The 13028-nt window shown below is 41.7% G+C and overlaps 1 protein-coding gene across 2 annotated transcripts in view; it reads right to left on the bottom strand.

The window, feature by feature from the left end:
• Positions 1–10210: 10210 nt before the first annotated feature.
• Positions 10211–13028, bottom strand: part of dpr11 (defective proboscis extension response 11) — a 68342-nt gene continuing 65524 nt past the window's right edge. For both annotated transcript variants that reach the window (XM_070287191.1, XM_017175236.3), the window contains exon 8: positions 10211–12927. In XM_070287191.1, coding sequence (XP_070143292.1) covers positions 12812–12927 — 116 coding nt within the window. In that variant the 3' untranslated portion in view covers positions 10211–12811. The remainder of the gene's footprint in view (positions 12928–13028) is intronic.

The following is a 13028-nucleotide window of genomic DNA, read 5'->3' as shown; positions in this document are numbered from 1 at the left end:
AAACCGAACGATATAAATTTTGTATACCAGGCCAGGGCAGTCGGATGGGCACGTTCGAGCAATAATGGCTGCTCGATTTTAATGAGAAATACGTAGGAATGACCCGTCCTGGGTCCTTGGGCCCCTCACATATGTGTGGCGAAAGGTCAAAGGGAAAAGGAGTTGTGCTCCATAAGTCCATCTTGCCAATTAAGGGACTCCGAGACCCTTAAAGACAGCTCCTACTCGTTCCACAACCTTTGGACAACTATCTCTCACTGCCCTGCTTGTGTCCTTATTTCCTTGTATGAGGTATGAAAAATGTTGCGGTAATTACATTTAATGCAGCACGCAAGAAAGGAATGGGGAAAAGTGAAACAATTCTCATTAAGATTGAGATATGTTCATGGAGGGGAATGGGCCACCCACATTGTAGGTGGTTTGTTGTGATTGTTGTTACATGCGAATAATTTAAATTAATCAAGCGGAGAGGATATATTCATGACAGCCTTTTAATTGAGGAATCAACTATACATATTTGACCTTATAAAGACACTGAAAATAACAAACTGCTGTAATAAATGTATTATTTTAGATAATTCTTTTTTATAAAACAGATTTAGCTATGCAAAATGTTGCAATAAATTCCTAAAACTATAAACAAAAGCAACTTTTTATTCGTGTTTCGTGGCAGAATCTTGAAAACCATTAGGCCCGGCCAACGGCTGCTGGCCATTGGGCAACGAATATCGGGGAGCCGAGCCTCATCGTTCCCTCGTCGATGCCGCAAGTGCGTTTAATGATTCAAAGCTAGTCCAGCTAGACCGTCGGATAGGCCATTAACTACAGGCCCCGTCCATGTTTTATGGCCACGGGAACACGTTCAAATTGAATACCAGCCGCCTTTTTGAACCGAAAACTTTTTTCTCATTTTAAAAACTAAGGGCGGGAGACAGTCCTGGGCCCGTGCATGATTTTTGACAGTTAAATACATTGCATTGAGAGGAGCGACTTTAATTCGAATTTTGTGTAATTCAATTGCGCTCGAAATGACTGTGCGTGTCGAGTCCTTTGCTGTCCCGTCCTTGGCCGGCTTCCAAGTGCCCAGGGCCAGAGCCAGAGCGAAAATGTGATCAGAAAAACATTAATGCGACAATTACGACATTTTTAATTGTTTTCAAGTTGCGCTGTATAGCAATGCGGGAATGACTGTCATCCCTCCCATTGCCATCCGCAGAGTGTCCTTGCCCGAGAATGGGTAATTAAAAACGTGTTATGAAGCAGGAAGGAGTAGCGAAAGAAGTTGGAAAAAACTTGGCTGGCTGGTTGGGTAAACACGGAACGCGTTAATTGCCACTGTTGGTCGAAATAAATGTTCACTTTTGGAGAATTTACTGCATAAACCGAATGACTGATGAGGTTATAAATTATTTCCGGCGGCAATAAACACACAAAAAGGAACTATAAAGTAAGAATGGGGCCACTGTCAATATTACAAGCTAACAAATTATCGATTTTGTGTACCCTGTAAAAAGGTATTTCCTATTTGTAAACAATGTTTTAGGTTTTCAGAGGGAAAAAGTTATAGCAGAATATATTTTCTTTAAAGTATAATTTTTTTTCTTTAAATTATATTCAATTATATTTCTGGAGAATGCTCCAAGTTAAGTACGAGTCTAGTGCTTTCCCCAGGGTATTGCCTGCCCTGACTCTACATACTATAGTTTTCACTTTTTGTTCGACCTCTTCTCAATTATAAAAGGCAGGAAAAAAATCGTATGGAAAACGCTGTGGAAGTTGGTGGAAATTTCATTAAATTTTCATTTCTAATTTTCCAAATGGATTAACGCTAAAAGATGCAGAAATCTTTCATCATAATTAGCACGCGGCGCAGGCACGCGCCAGAGCGCAAAAAGGGGCGGCGAGGTGGAGTGCATAGTTGTCCACTACTTATACATACATATATATATATATGTATGTACATACGTATTCGTACATATATATTCCCTGCTCGCATCGTGTCCTTTTTTCGCCTCATTTTCATTTGGATTTTTTGCCCATTCCCTTTTTTTTATCAATTTTTTTATGCTTTCGTTTGTTCATGTTCTTTGTTCTTGTTTTCCACGGCCTTGGGCCCCTTTGACTAACTTATTTTGAACAATTTTCCGCACTCTCCGGCCGCCCCAGCTCTTTAATTAAGCGAACAGATAGAAATACTCTGAAATATGCTTTAGTCTGTTAAATGGAAATCATAATGAGATCAGGGCGGAAAAGCCAATCCAATGAAGACGGCACAAATGAGGCAATTTTGTCTCTGATATCCATTGGCTTTCATCAATTAATTGGTCGAGATTTATGAGCAGAACTAAAATTGTATCCAGCATAGCTTAATAGGGCTTTAGTTTGGCCATATATTAAGACCAGCAGAGTCCCTTAAAGCGAAAGCTAGTATTATTTGAGTTTGAAACTGAGCAAATACAATAATTTTATTGAATGTACATAATACCCTGTGCATATTTCAAGCTAGAGTAAATCTTATTTAATTAAAGCCAACTTTCCAAAGCTCTTTTTTAGTTCTCCCTTCTTCGAAACTTGAAAAGAACTCATTTGGTTTTGTTGCAAAATTACGAAATACTGTCACGTATGTATGTTTTGCTTTTTAGAATATTACCAGAGACCAGAAGCCAGAGGACAAGAAAATGCATATCAACTTCAAACATAAATTTGGGTCAGAAAGTTTAATTTAAACAAGTGTTGTCGTTGTCGTTGTTTTTGTTGTTGTCGTTGTCGTTGTCGTCTTTGGGCTGCTGCGTTGATACTTATGCCATCTTTGTTGTTGCGGCCAGAGGAGCCAACAACATCACGTATACGCAGTGTAACACAAAGTACAAATAAATTAGTTGCACTCAAGGCGGATGGGATTGGCAAAGACTCTGAGATTGCTCATGGGCTGGTATGGGTTGCGTTTGCCTGCTAAAAAGTTGGCAAACGAATGCCAGAAAGGAAATTTACTAATTTCAAAGTTTTGCACGCATTAACCTCGAAAATCTGTGTGCAACTTGAAGACACTTGCGATTGCAGGCAGAGGCGCCCCGAAAAACGCGGGAGTCTCCATCTTTCGTTGCGTTATGCTTGTGCAAATAATTTGGGTCACGAGCTGAGCAAGCAACAGGGATAGGGATTAGGATAACCGAGGGGTGTACATTAGGGTGAGTCGTTATTTCAAACTAAGAAAACTTATTAGGTCATACTCGAACTTTAAACAAATTTTAAGAATTTTAAGATAAATTCATTAAAGTTAAAATATAATTGTTTTATATAAATGAATTTTGGCTTTCATTTCTTCAACATTTGGCTTAAAAAGAACCACCCTGCTGGACATTGTACAACAGCTAACAAGTTAACGCTGCGTATACGTAACCCCTGAACAGGGCCAGGCTAAAAACGTCTAAGGACAACAACGACATGGGCGAGCGGCAGCCGACTCGAGTTGAACTATTGTCAAGTTTTAACCTCGATATGCAGCGATGTAAGATTAGGCGTCGCCTAAGCTCCTCTTCCCCCTGCGCCAACATGCTCCATGGAATGCAGCGCCTTGGGGGCAAAACAAAAATAAGTAGCAAAATGCCAGGCGAACTGAGCAGCAGTAGGAGCAGCAGCAGCTCACTGTCATGCCAACGCACGGGAGTGGAGCATGTAAGCATGGTCATGTGAGGCATCGCGGTGTCCTGGGATGTGGGCGGTGGCCGTTGGGGTAGGAGGCGGCTCGTGTAATCATGCAGCGCCGACGTGGTCGTCAACGACGACCCCTTGAGTGCATTACAACAATTGAAATTGCCGGGGCTGCTACCCAGACGGCGAATGCGTCGGCGGCTAAAGTGGGCTTAAGTAGGATTAGAGTTAAAAAATGTATGTATAGTATAGGGTTTTATATTTAAAATTAAAAAAAAATATATATATATAAAACTCTATCTAAGAATATATGATTTAGCAACTCTATTTAAATATTTTTTATTGTAATTTAGCTTTCAAAAGATACTAAGTATACAGATTATATTCGCTATTTCCTAGTTATCTCCCCATTGTCGTTGGTTGTCAGCAAACCAGGTTGAGGCTGCTGATAGGTGGGGAGCTCGTGGGTCGCTAGCCCTTTTTTGTGCACATTCAGCATTATTGTGGGCTCATGCACGAGTCGTGCGTCACTCCCCCTCGTCGCCCACTCATCACCATCCATTACAGCGCCCTCGACAAGTGTGTCAGGTCCAAATGACAGTCGGCGCTTGTTTCATGTCGCACAAGTTCAAAATCAACTCTTCTTGGCCGCCTTTTTGGGCCGAAGACTGGCACAGTTGGGGCAGCTTTAATAAAAAGAATTCGAAATCGTATTTAAGCTAATTTCTGCCGGAAACTCTGGACGCTCAGCAAATGCAACAAATGGCTATAAATAAACTAAACCCATGACCCCATTAAAAAATCAGAACAAAACTTGAGTAAATAAACCGAACAACTTTTCCTGGGCAACGAAAAAAGTTGGGGGAATAAACTACGAGCGAACTGCACTCAACTTGTAATGAAGTTTCAATATACAAATCAATAAGGACCAAATAGGCGGGCCAGGACGAGCTCCTCAAGCCCCAGGAGCTGGGGCGCTCGGAAAACACGAACAAAAACCAAACAACCTCAACTGCTGCAGCCGATGGAGCAACAATCTGTGAGATGCATAGACGAGGCCCACTGATGTTTGGGTCAGTTGCAAACTTTTTAGACTCTTTATTTCCGCAGACGGGAAATCAGGAGCGCGGAGAGGTGCCGGTTTTATGGTCAGAGTCGGCAGGAAAAAGTTAATGATGTCACTTCCACTTGGTCCGGAGACCCAAGACCGAAGACAGAGCCCCGAAGACATCCAGCCACCGATGCGAGTTGTGGCACACCGAGATAGAACGTGTGAAAAATACAAAAGTATTAAACTACAGCCGGGCACAGGAGCCAGTGGCACAGAAATCGTTTAAGCCACAGGAATAGGGAATAAGACCAACATGATTGCAGGATTTCAGATTTTCAAAAAAGTAATTCATACATGGAAGATCTACGAAATATAAAGACTTAATTTAAAAAACCATTTTCCTCCCTTGCCTAAAAAAGACAAGCCCTAATTGATGTCTATGCCTTCCTTTTTTCATATTTTCCCACTTGTTTGTGGCAACTGCTCAACCCTTTGGATGAAATTATAATCTGGCTCGAACATTTGGCTAATTGTAAGCGTTTAAATACGAAAACAATTACATCACTCAAACTTGAAGTGAGGGATGGGCAAGGAGGCTGCCGAGAAACACCAATAATCGCATGGCGCACTTAGACAAAATGCGAGCAATTAAATCTTTAATTCGCGCTTAAAAGCTGCTTTACCCCAAAAATCACCCGCAGTCATTTTCCCCCGTTTTCTGCTGGGGGTTGCCAACTAATTATAAAACGGATGCGCCTCATTTTGCCCACCCCCCGAAGGGTCCCCGTCTCCCGTTTAAGGGAGCGCTTTGTTTAAGGCCGCAAGTCCCAACCGAAAAAGGGACAGATAAATGCGACGGTCTGCTCCTAAAATAACAGTATTTTGCATAATTGTTGACCCAGAAAGTCCGAAAAGAAAGCAACAGCAACGAAACAGGGGAACTGCGCTCTGCAAGGAATGTAATTTCTTTTTCGTTTTCTTATTTTCCCCGGGCATTTCCCCCAGCCTTTTCCCGCGGCGCCGCTGTGAGAACCGCCAGTGATTTGTAATTAGGAAACGGCCGCCAACTGTCGCCTTGGTTTTGGCCTGGCTCGGACGCAGCCACGCCCCATTTGCACCGCAACGGAGGCGGCTGCTGGAGGCATTAGCGAACGTTAAATACCCAAGTGCCATCTGCTGAAAAAAGGTGACCGGCTAAAATTAAATGAATGAAAAGTGCTAGAAGAAAAGTGTAAAGCAATGACGGCGACGCCTGGCGCCCCCCCTTTCTCGCCATTTTCGCAGTTTGCGGCTTGGCGGAAAATGTGAAGGAAAAACGGATGAAAGTCGGGGTCGAAGTGGGGCAGCTCGGAAAGCTGTGGCAAAGATTCCGCCCAGTTGTGTGCGTAGTTGGCGAAAGTTTATTAAACATTTAAATTCACTCATTTCGCTTTGGGGACTGCTCCTTTTTCTTTTGGCAGGGGAAATGACCAAAATTGAAATTATTTCATGTCCGGTGTCACCATTTTGGTCTTCCGGTTCGGGTCCCAGTTTCGGGAATCGGCAGGCACCCTTTTCCTTTAAAATATATCCACTGATGCAGAACTTTTGAAACTTCATTTTCGGCGGAAATTTATAATTTTTGGGCCAGCGACCTTGGTGGGTACTTGTTTACTCGTGTCCTGCCTGCTTCCGGTTTTCCCGAGGCTACTTTTCTGTCTTTTGGTCCAGAGAAAATGCCTTTTTCCTTTCTGCATAATTCTGAAAAATATACTAAAAGAAGCTGAAAATATTCAGGAAAAACGTAGGGCTCTTGATTTATGATGTTTAATCCTTTATGAATTATTTATTTTATAATAGGTAAATTTACCATTTAAATTCCATCGATTCCACGTAATATTTGTAATTATTACTTATTATTATTTACAATTTTCCGTGAAAATACTATCGTTATTTTAAACTTGACCAAATAAGTAAGACAATACACTAATGGTCATCTTCACCAGTTCTTTGTATATTAATTAAAATTCTTGTCTAATGAATAATGAAACATAATAACAATAGTGAGATCAAAACTAATTCTAAACGAAATTCTGACAAATTATGTAAAAGCTCTCTAGCTAAAAACCATAGGTTGTAATCGATCCTAAATCTCAGAGCACCAAAAATGCTGAAAGCATATTAACAAATTTTTGGCAAATGACCAACATCGCTGCGGGGACGAAGGAAACACTGGATGAGTATACATCCTTGTCGGTAATAAAATCGCTTTTAAGCATAATCCTTTGCCAGCGCAAATCCCATTCAAACCGCTCGGCTTGGCTTTGATTCCGAAAGCCCCAAAAACTTCTGAGCCCTCAGATTGAAAGGCGTTTTTGTTGTCAGCCGCTGTGTGTGTGTGTGTGTGGTGAGTTGAAAGGTTCTTTGGCATTAGCCACCCACCTTTGCTCCTTGAGCCACCTTTCAATGCTTCACCTTGCGAAGAGAGCGCCCATAATAGGCCCCGCACACACACATACACGTACGCCCAGTCGCATTCAGGTGCACACTTATTAGAGGAAAAGCAGGTGAAACTCATCCTTGGGCGGTGACGTTGCACTCGGAAGTCAGTCAGCACTGGCAGCCCAGAAAATGGCAATAATGAAATCAAAATGTGAATGCCCTTTGCATTTCCTACTAGCAGTTTGACCCTGTTATGAGCTGCACTGTAAGAAATTAAAAGCTTTTCAATATATTTTATATAGAGTGCCTAAAAAAAGGTTAGGATATTTAAGAATGGCAATAAAAATATTTTTCTATAAATATATTTTAAGAAGTTAAATGGATTTCTTAAAAATTGATTGCTTTTTTTACAGATTGAAAGTCTAGCTTTTAGCTTTCATTTTCAGTGTGCAGCTTCTGTCTTGGCTGAAGCTGAATCCAAACCTGGTCAGCCTGGAGGCACTTCCTTTAGCTGCCACGCCCACTCTTTACGCCATCTCTTGAATAAGCTCTCATTAGTTTCCTTTTGGAGAATTATGCGGCTTGGCTGCAGCATAAAATTTGCATTTGAATGCAGGATTCGAAAGTTGAGACAAATCCTTGGCGGGAATTCTCGCTAAACTGGGACTACCTTTGTGTGTTGTTAGTAATGGGCAGTGGGTCAAACTGCTTATTCATATTATCAGAGTTGAAAACAGCTTAAATATACATAGAATTATACGTTATACTTACAAACTCTTAATTGTAGCACTTTCTAGTAAACCAAAGATGTTTTTAGCGTTTAAGGTTACCTTGTCATTATTTTACCACATTTTCCCAGCCATCTCTTTTGCGACTCATTTCCATTTAATTAATGCCCTCAGCTTCTAGTCTGGGACCATGGCAGGGATTTCTTTTATTTCGATTCCCCTCATTGTTTCCCCCACTTTGATTTGCTGGCCAGACACAATGAGCGGCCGCCAACAAATGCTGGGACATCGGTGGGGTCCTAATGGAAATGCGCAAATCAAATCCCTCAATCCTTTCAGTCACGTTTGTCCTTCATTTTGTGCCCAGAATTAGACAATACTGTTGACCTTGACCCGGTGTCCATTGTCAGTTTACTTTTCTGTGCTGGCTGAATTTGATACTCTTCACCCATACCAGTCCCAGCAGTTTCGATTTCAGTGTAAAAATGCACAGATTGATTTAATTTTTAACTAGCACAAGTTTTAAATTTGTGAAGCATTAATTCCGTTTCTTTTTTAAAACTATGATCTCTTTAGTTCTGCAGTCTGGTCACTCTAAAGGATATAGAGTGCCAGTGGAAATATTACATTTTCTTAGGGAAACTGTGGGTTCAAGAGATCATATATGTATGTATCTAAATACGAAAATGTCCTATTTACTGGAGTTATATTTTTAGAAGATAAATTAATAATTTTATTATTTAATAATTCCTGCAACGATTATCGATAAAAAATGCATGGGTATATCGATCATGACAGCTTATAGTGTGCTCCATCCCTCGTTGTTCAATCGAACATAACTTCAAATAGATACAAACTTTGCAAACTTTTCTTTAAAATTCATGATGGATTCGGAGTGTTCGCAGGATACTTTCTTCTGTTTTAAGGACGGCGAAAAGGATCTTATGGCCTACGAGGAGGAAGAAATGCTTGCCCTGGAGGAGATCCCGGATTCAACAATCGAAAATCAGTGTGATGTTATTAAGCCAGAAAGCAATGCATCCACAGCCAAGAAGCAGAATTTTTCTCTTCTGATGTCAGCCATTGACTATTTTAATCCAAGAGGTGATGAACCAGAGGAGGAATTGATGCATCCAGCGTGTGCGTCAACCCACCAACCTGAAGAATCGGACATCTTTGAGCTTCCCAGGGCCGGCTTTGTTATCGAAAATGAATCCACGTTGTCACTATCAGACATATCGCAGGCCGGTGACTTGGTAGGTGATATCCAGGAAGGGACTGCCATGTCCCCAAGTAAAATACCAGTTGTGGAAATGGTTTCCGGAGCAGCCCAAGAGGAGGATTTGGAGTCCAAAGACGACAGCAACGCTTGCCAAACGAGTAACGAGATCCATAATGAACCACAGCAACCGTTAACAGAACCACTGTCACATGTCGGACTGCATCTCTTTCACAATGAACAAATAATGCACCAAGCTGACTCTATTCTGGAGATCAACAACACGCCGGAGCGGACCAACCAAGAGGACTTCTCCTTCAATTGGATCGGTATAGCCGCCCAGTTGCTGGAAGCGGCGGCAGCTCAAATGGAGCCGAGATTGATTGTGCGCGAGTCAACTTTAACGGCTATTGCCAACGGTCTCCAGTTGTCCATTGCGTGCGGGTACGCAGAGGATAATGCGCTGATCGTGGACAGAGGCATTGGTCCAATGGTGGCTGACATACTCCTGGACAGCCAGACGGGCATCATATTGGGTTTCGCGGTGGCCCGACTGGTGCCACGTCCAATCGTCGATAGTTCTGGGTGCGAGCAGGGCTCGCTAATCCATCAGGTTATCCGGGGGTTCGCCATCGATGACAACGCAAGACACATCATCACAGAGGGCGTCGGTACTACCATATGGGAGGTAAACCACCCAATGCCATCGGGCGAATAGTTTACAATATTTTAAAGAAAGACTGCCTGGAGGTAAGGATGTACTTCCTAAGAAAATTAACTTAAGATTAAATAATATTTTGTAAGAAGAAAAGTTTAAGAATAAGTAAATTTATGCTAATAAAGAAGAAGTTCCTATGCTATTTAATTTTAAAATTTCAGAGAATGTATGTTAACTTTTAAACTGGATTTCAAGTCTGTTTAATCAAAGCTTCTGCTCTTTTTGTTAATAAACTTTCATTTTATCTTCACCCTAATTTTGTCAATACCTTTAGAAACCAAACAAAAGTTATGTATATATCATACAGCAACGACATATAATTTTTTACGATTTGTATACTTACCCTAAAACCAAGACACAGGCAATGAAAAGACCTTGTTAAGTTATTCAATTTTATTATTTTATTGTATGTAATTCAATAAATTTGTCAGTTAAAGTTCACATAGTTCTTAGTTTCGTTTACATATGTATGTGTAAGTATTCTCGTTCGTTATTAGTCGGTACTTAACAGTAAACTTTGCTATATCATGAGTACACTGTCTTTAAAATGTATTCCCCGACTTGGAGGGGGCTTCTGCGATTTTTTATTTACAATTAGTTGGGGGGTGTGGAAAATTACACGTATGTATGCCGAGCTATACGTTAATCGAGCTGATGAAAAACACTTAAGAGCTTAGAAATGTATTTTGATTTTGATTTTTATAGTACTTTCTGTGGTCATATATATACCGCTTAAATCTAACAAACTTTCATTGTTCAACATTCAGTTTTATGGTATGTTTCGTGTGTGTGTGGTGTCCAACTGGTCGTTGGGTGGCTTTTTGGCGGGAAAATTAAAGGCTAAAAGTTAAGTTTTAATGCGCATGAAGTGGGGGAGAGGGGTGAGGTTGGGTGATTCAAAGGCGGTTAGCCGCAGACCGCAAGCATTTGATGCATGCAAGCGGGAATGTGTTAATTGTCCACAGCCGTGGAAGGAATCCCCGGTTAAATAAACCCACCGCCTCGAATATTGACCGCAGATATTTATTTCCGCGGCTCTCCGTCTCGCCCAGTGGCAAAGTGTGTGTTTGCTCACCTCACAGCTGCTTGCGGTTAGCTCGGGCTTCAGGGGCTCAGGGATCAATTCGTTAAACGCCGAAAGGCGCGAACACATCAAGTATACGCGGGGTGTGACAGATGGCGGCCACCTTGGGACAATCGCACATAATTAATGCCGCTTTGATGGCATTGTTTCAGTCGGAGTGGGGGAGCGAGTGCCTGTGCGTGGCATGCACCTAATTGCAATTAAGTTGACGCTGCAGCAGCCTCCATTTCCACGCAAAGCCAGAGACCGAGAGCAGAGACAACTTTAATTAATTTCAGACGATTTTTATGGGATTTGCCGGAGCTGCAGGATGTGTGTGTACATGTGTGAGTGTGTGTAATTAAAAAGGACGTTAAGTGGATAAATAAATACGAGCCGGGCCTGCGGGTTCGGGCCGCACACGATGTTTACATTTTGTCCGTTTGATTTCATTTCACTTGTTTCTTTGACTGCCTTTGTTTTCCTTGTCTGTTGTGTATTTATTTATTTATTTATTCATTTATATATATTTATTTATTTGTATCGTTTAAATGCAATTCATTAGTGTTTGGAATACTTCTCTGCTTGGGATCTGCCATTTATATTATTTGTATATTCAATTAATTTACAATTTTGTCGAACAGTTTCGCAATAGAGTTATATACAGTTCGCGAGTCAGTCCGCCGCTTCACACAATAAATTTACTTTCGTTATCAATTAAATTGTTTTTGCTTTTTGTTTCGCATTGTTTTCTGTTACATTCTGTGTCGGCTGTCCATTTCGATCAATGCCTATGTATTTGCTATAATTTTTTCCACCCCATGCAATTATTTATTTTATGCACTTTGCTTTTTCCCGCATGTTTCGAGCTTGTTCGTGAGATAAGAGCACATAAAATAGAGTTCCATAAATTGGCTATGCAAATGTTTACGTTGTCCCACACATATCGGACAGTTCATAGTTGTGGTTGTGGGCGTGGTGCCGTGTGTAATAGATGGATAATGTTAAATAAACTCCTCGAAAAGCATATAGACTCCTCTGATCCTTGGGACGGCCTATTCCTGGGTATACAATTTGAAGAGAGGAAAGTTCTATCTCGAAACGAACTCTAGTAGTATTTGCTACAAATAATAAATATTCAACAACTGCCTGGGCATCCGTAGAGCAAGAGGAGTGCGAGGAGTGCCAGAGATTTGCCTAATTGAAAAGTTCACATAGGAAGGAGACGGCAAATGTTGTTCCAGACTCCAATTGCCATGCAAATGCATTCGAGTTGATTTGGTTTTTTTTTTTCTGTTTTTCAAAAATGCGTTCGTTTGATGGCAATTGCTCCTCCTGCGCCCCGCCACACTCCCCGACTCACTCATGCGGCCCGAATGGGTTCAGGATATCGATGCAATTTCACATCGGACTGCATAAATATTTACGGTTATGCATTTATGCAAACTTTCTCGGTATTTGCCACAAAACAAAGCTCCCCGAAACCGAAAACGAACCTCAACCGAAAAACCAAAACAAGAACGGCACAACAGAAATCAGTTAGTAGGAGTCTGCCTAAGACTAGGGGCTTACAAGCTAGTTTGCTTAGAGCCGGTAGAACTTACAATTAGCTGGGGTTAGGGGCCAGGGTTTAGGGGTGCAGGGTTCAAGGTTCGGGGGTTAGGGTCTCTGGTCTTGGGTCTCGAAACTGCCAGCGGTAATCCGGGGATTATGGACTTATCCTCTATACGTATTGGTTATTAGTTAGTGGATAAAATCAACTAGCTTACAACATGCACTCGATTATTACGTTTACTCCATTTCGCCTCCTCTTCCGCTATGTGTGTGTGGGTGTCTATCAAATTTATTTGGTTTTATACTTTATCCGTTGGCAGAGTTGTGGGTTCCCCATCTTCTCCTCACTACCGAGTAGTAGCTGCTGCTGTCCTGGCCTTCAGTTCGGCTTGGGAGCCGTGACATGTCATGTGCGATGGCCCACTCCGATGATGATGACGCCGAATAGGAGGGCCAGGATGCTGAGGGCATAGGCCCGGGTGGTGGCTGCCGACGAGGTGACCGCCGAGGCCGATGATTCGCCTAAGAGAATTCAGAAGAAGAAATCAAATATCTTTTCTACACTGAACAAAAATAAGCCTTGATTATACAGAAAAATGCTGAATATTCCAGTTAATCTGGGC

The sequence above is a fragment of the Drosophila kikkawai genome, chromosome 3R (assembly GCF_030179895.1).
Source record: "Drosophila kikkawai strain 14028-0561.14 chromosome 3R, DkikHiC1v2, whole genome shotgun sequence".
Taxonomy (NCBI): domain Eukaryota; kingdom Metazoa; phylum Arthropoda; class Insecta; order Diptera; family Drosophilidae; genus Drosophila; species Drosophila kikkawai.
This window is presented reverse-complemented; position numbering and strand designations above follow the sequence as displayed.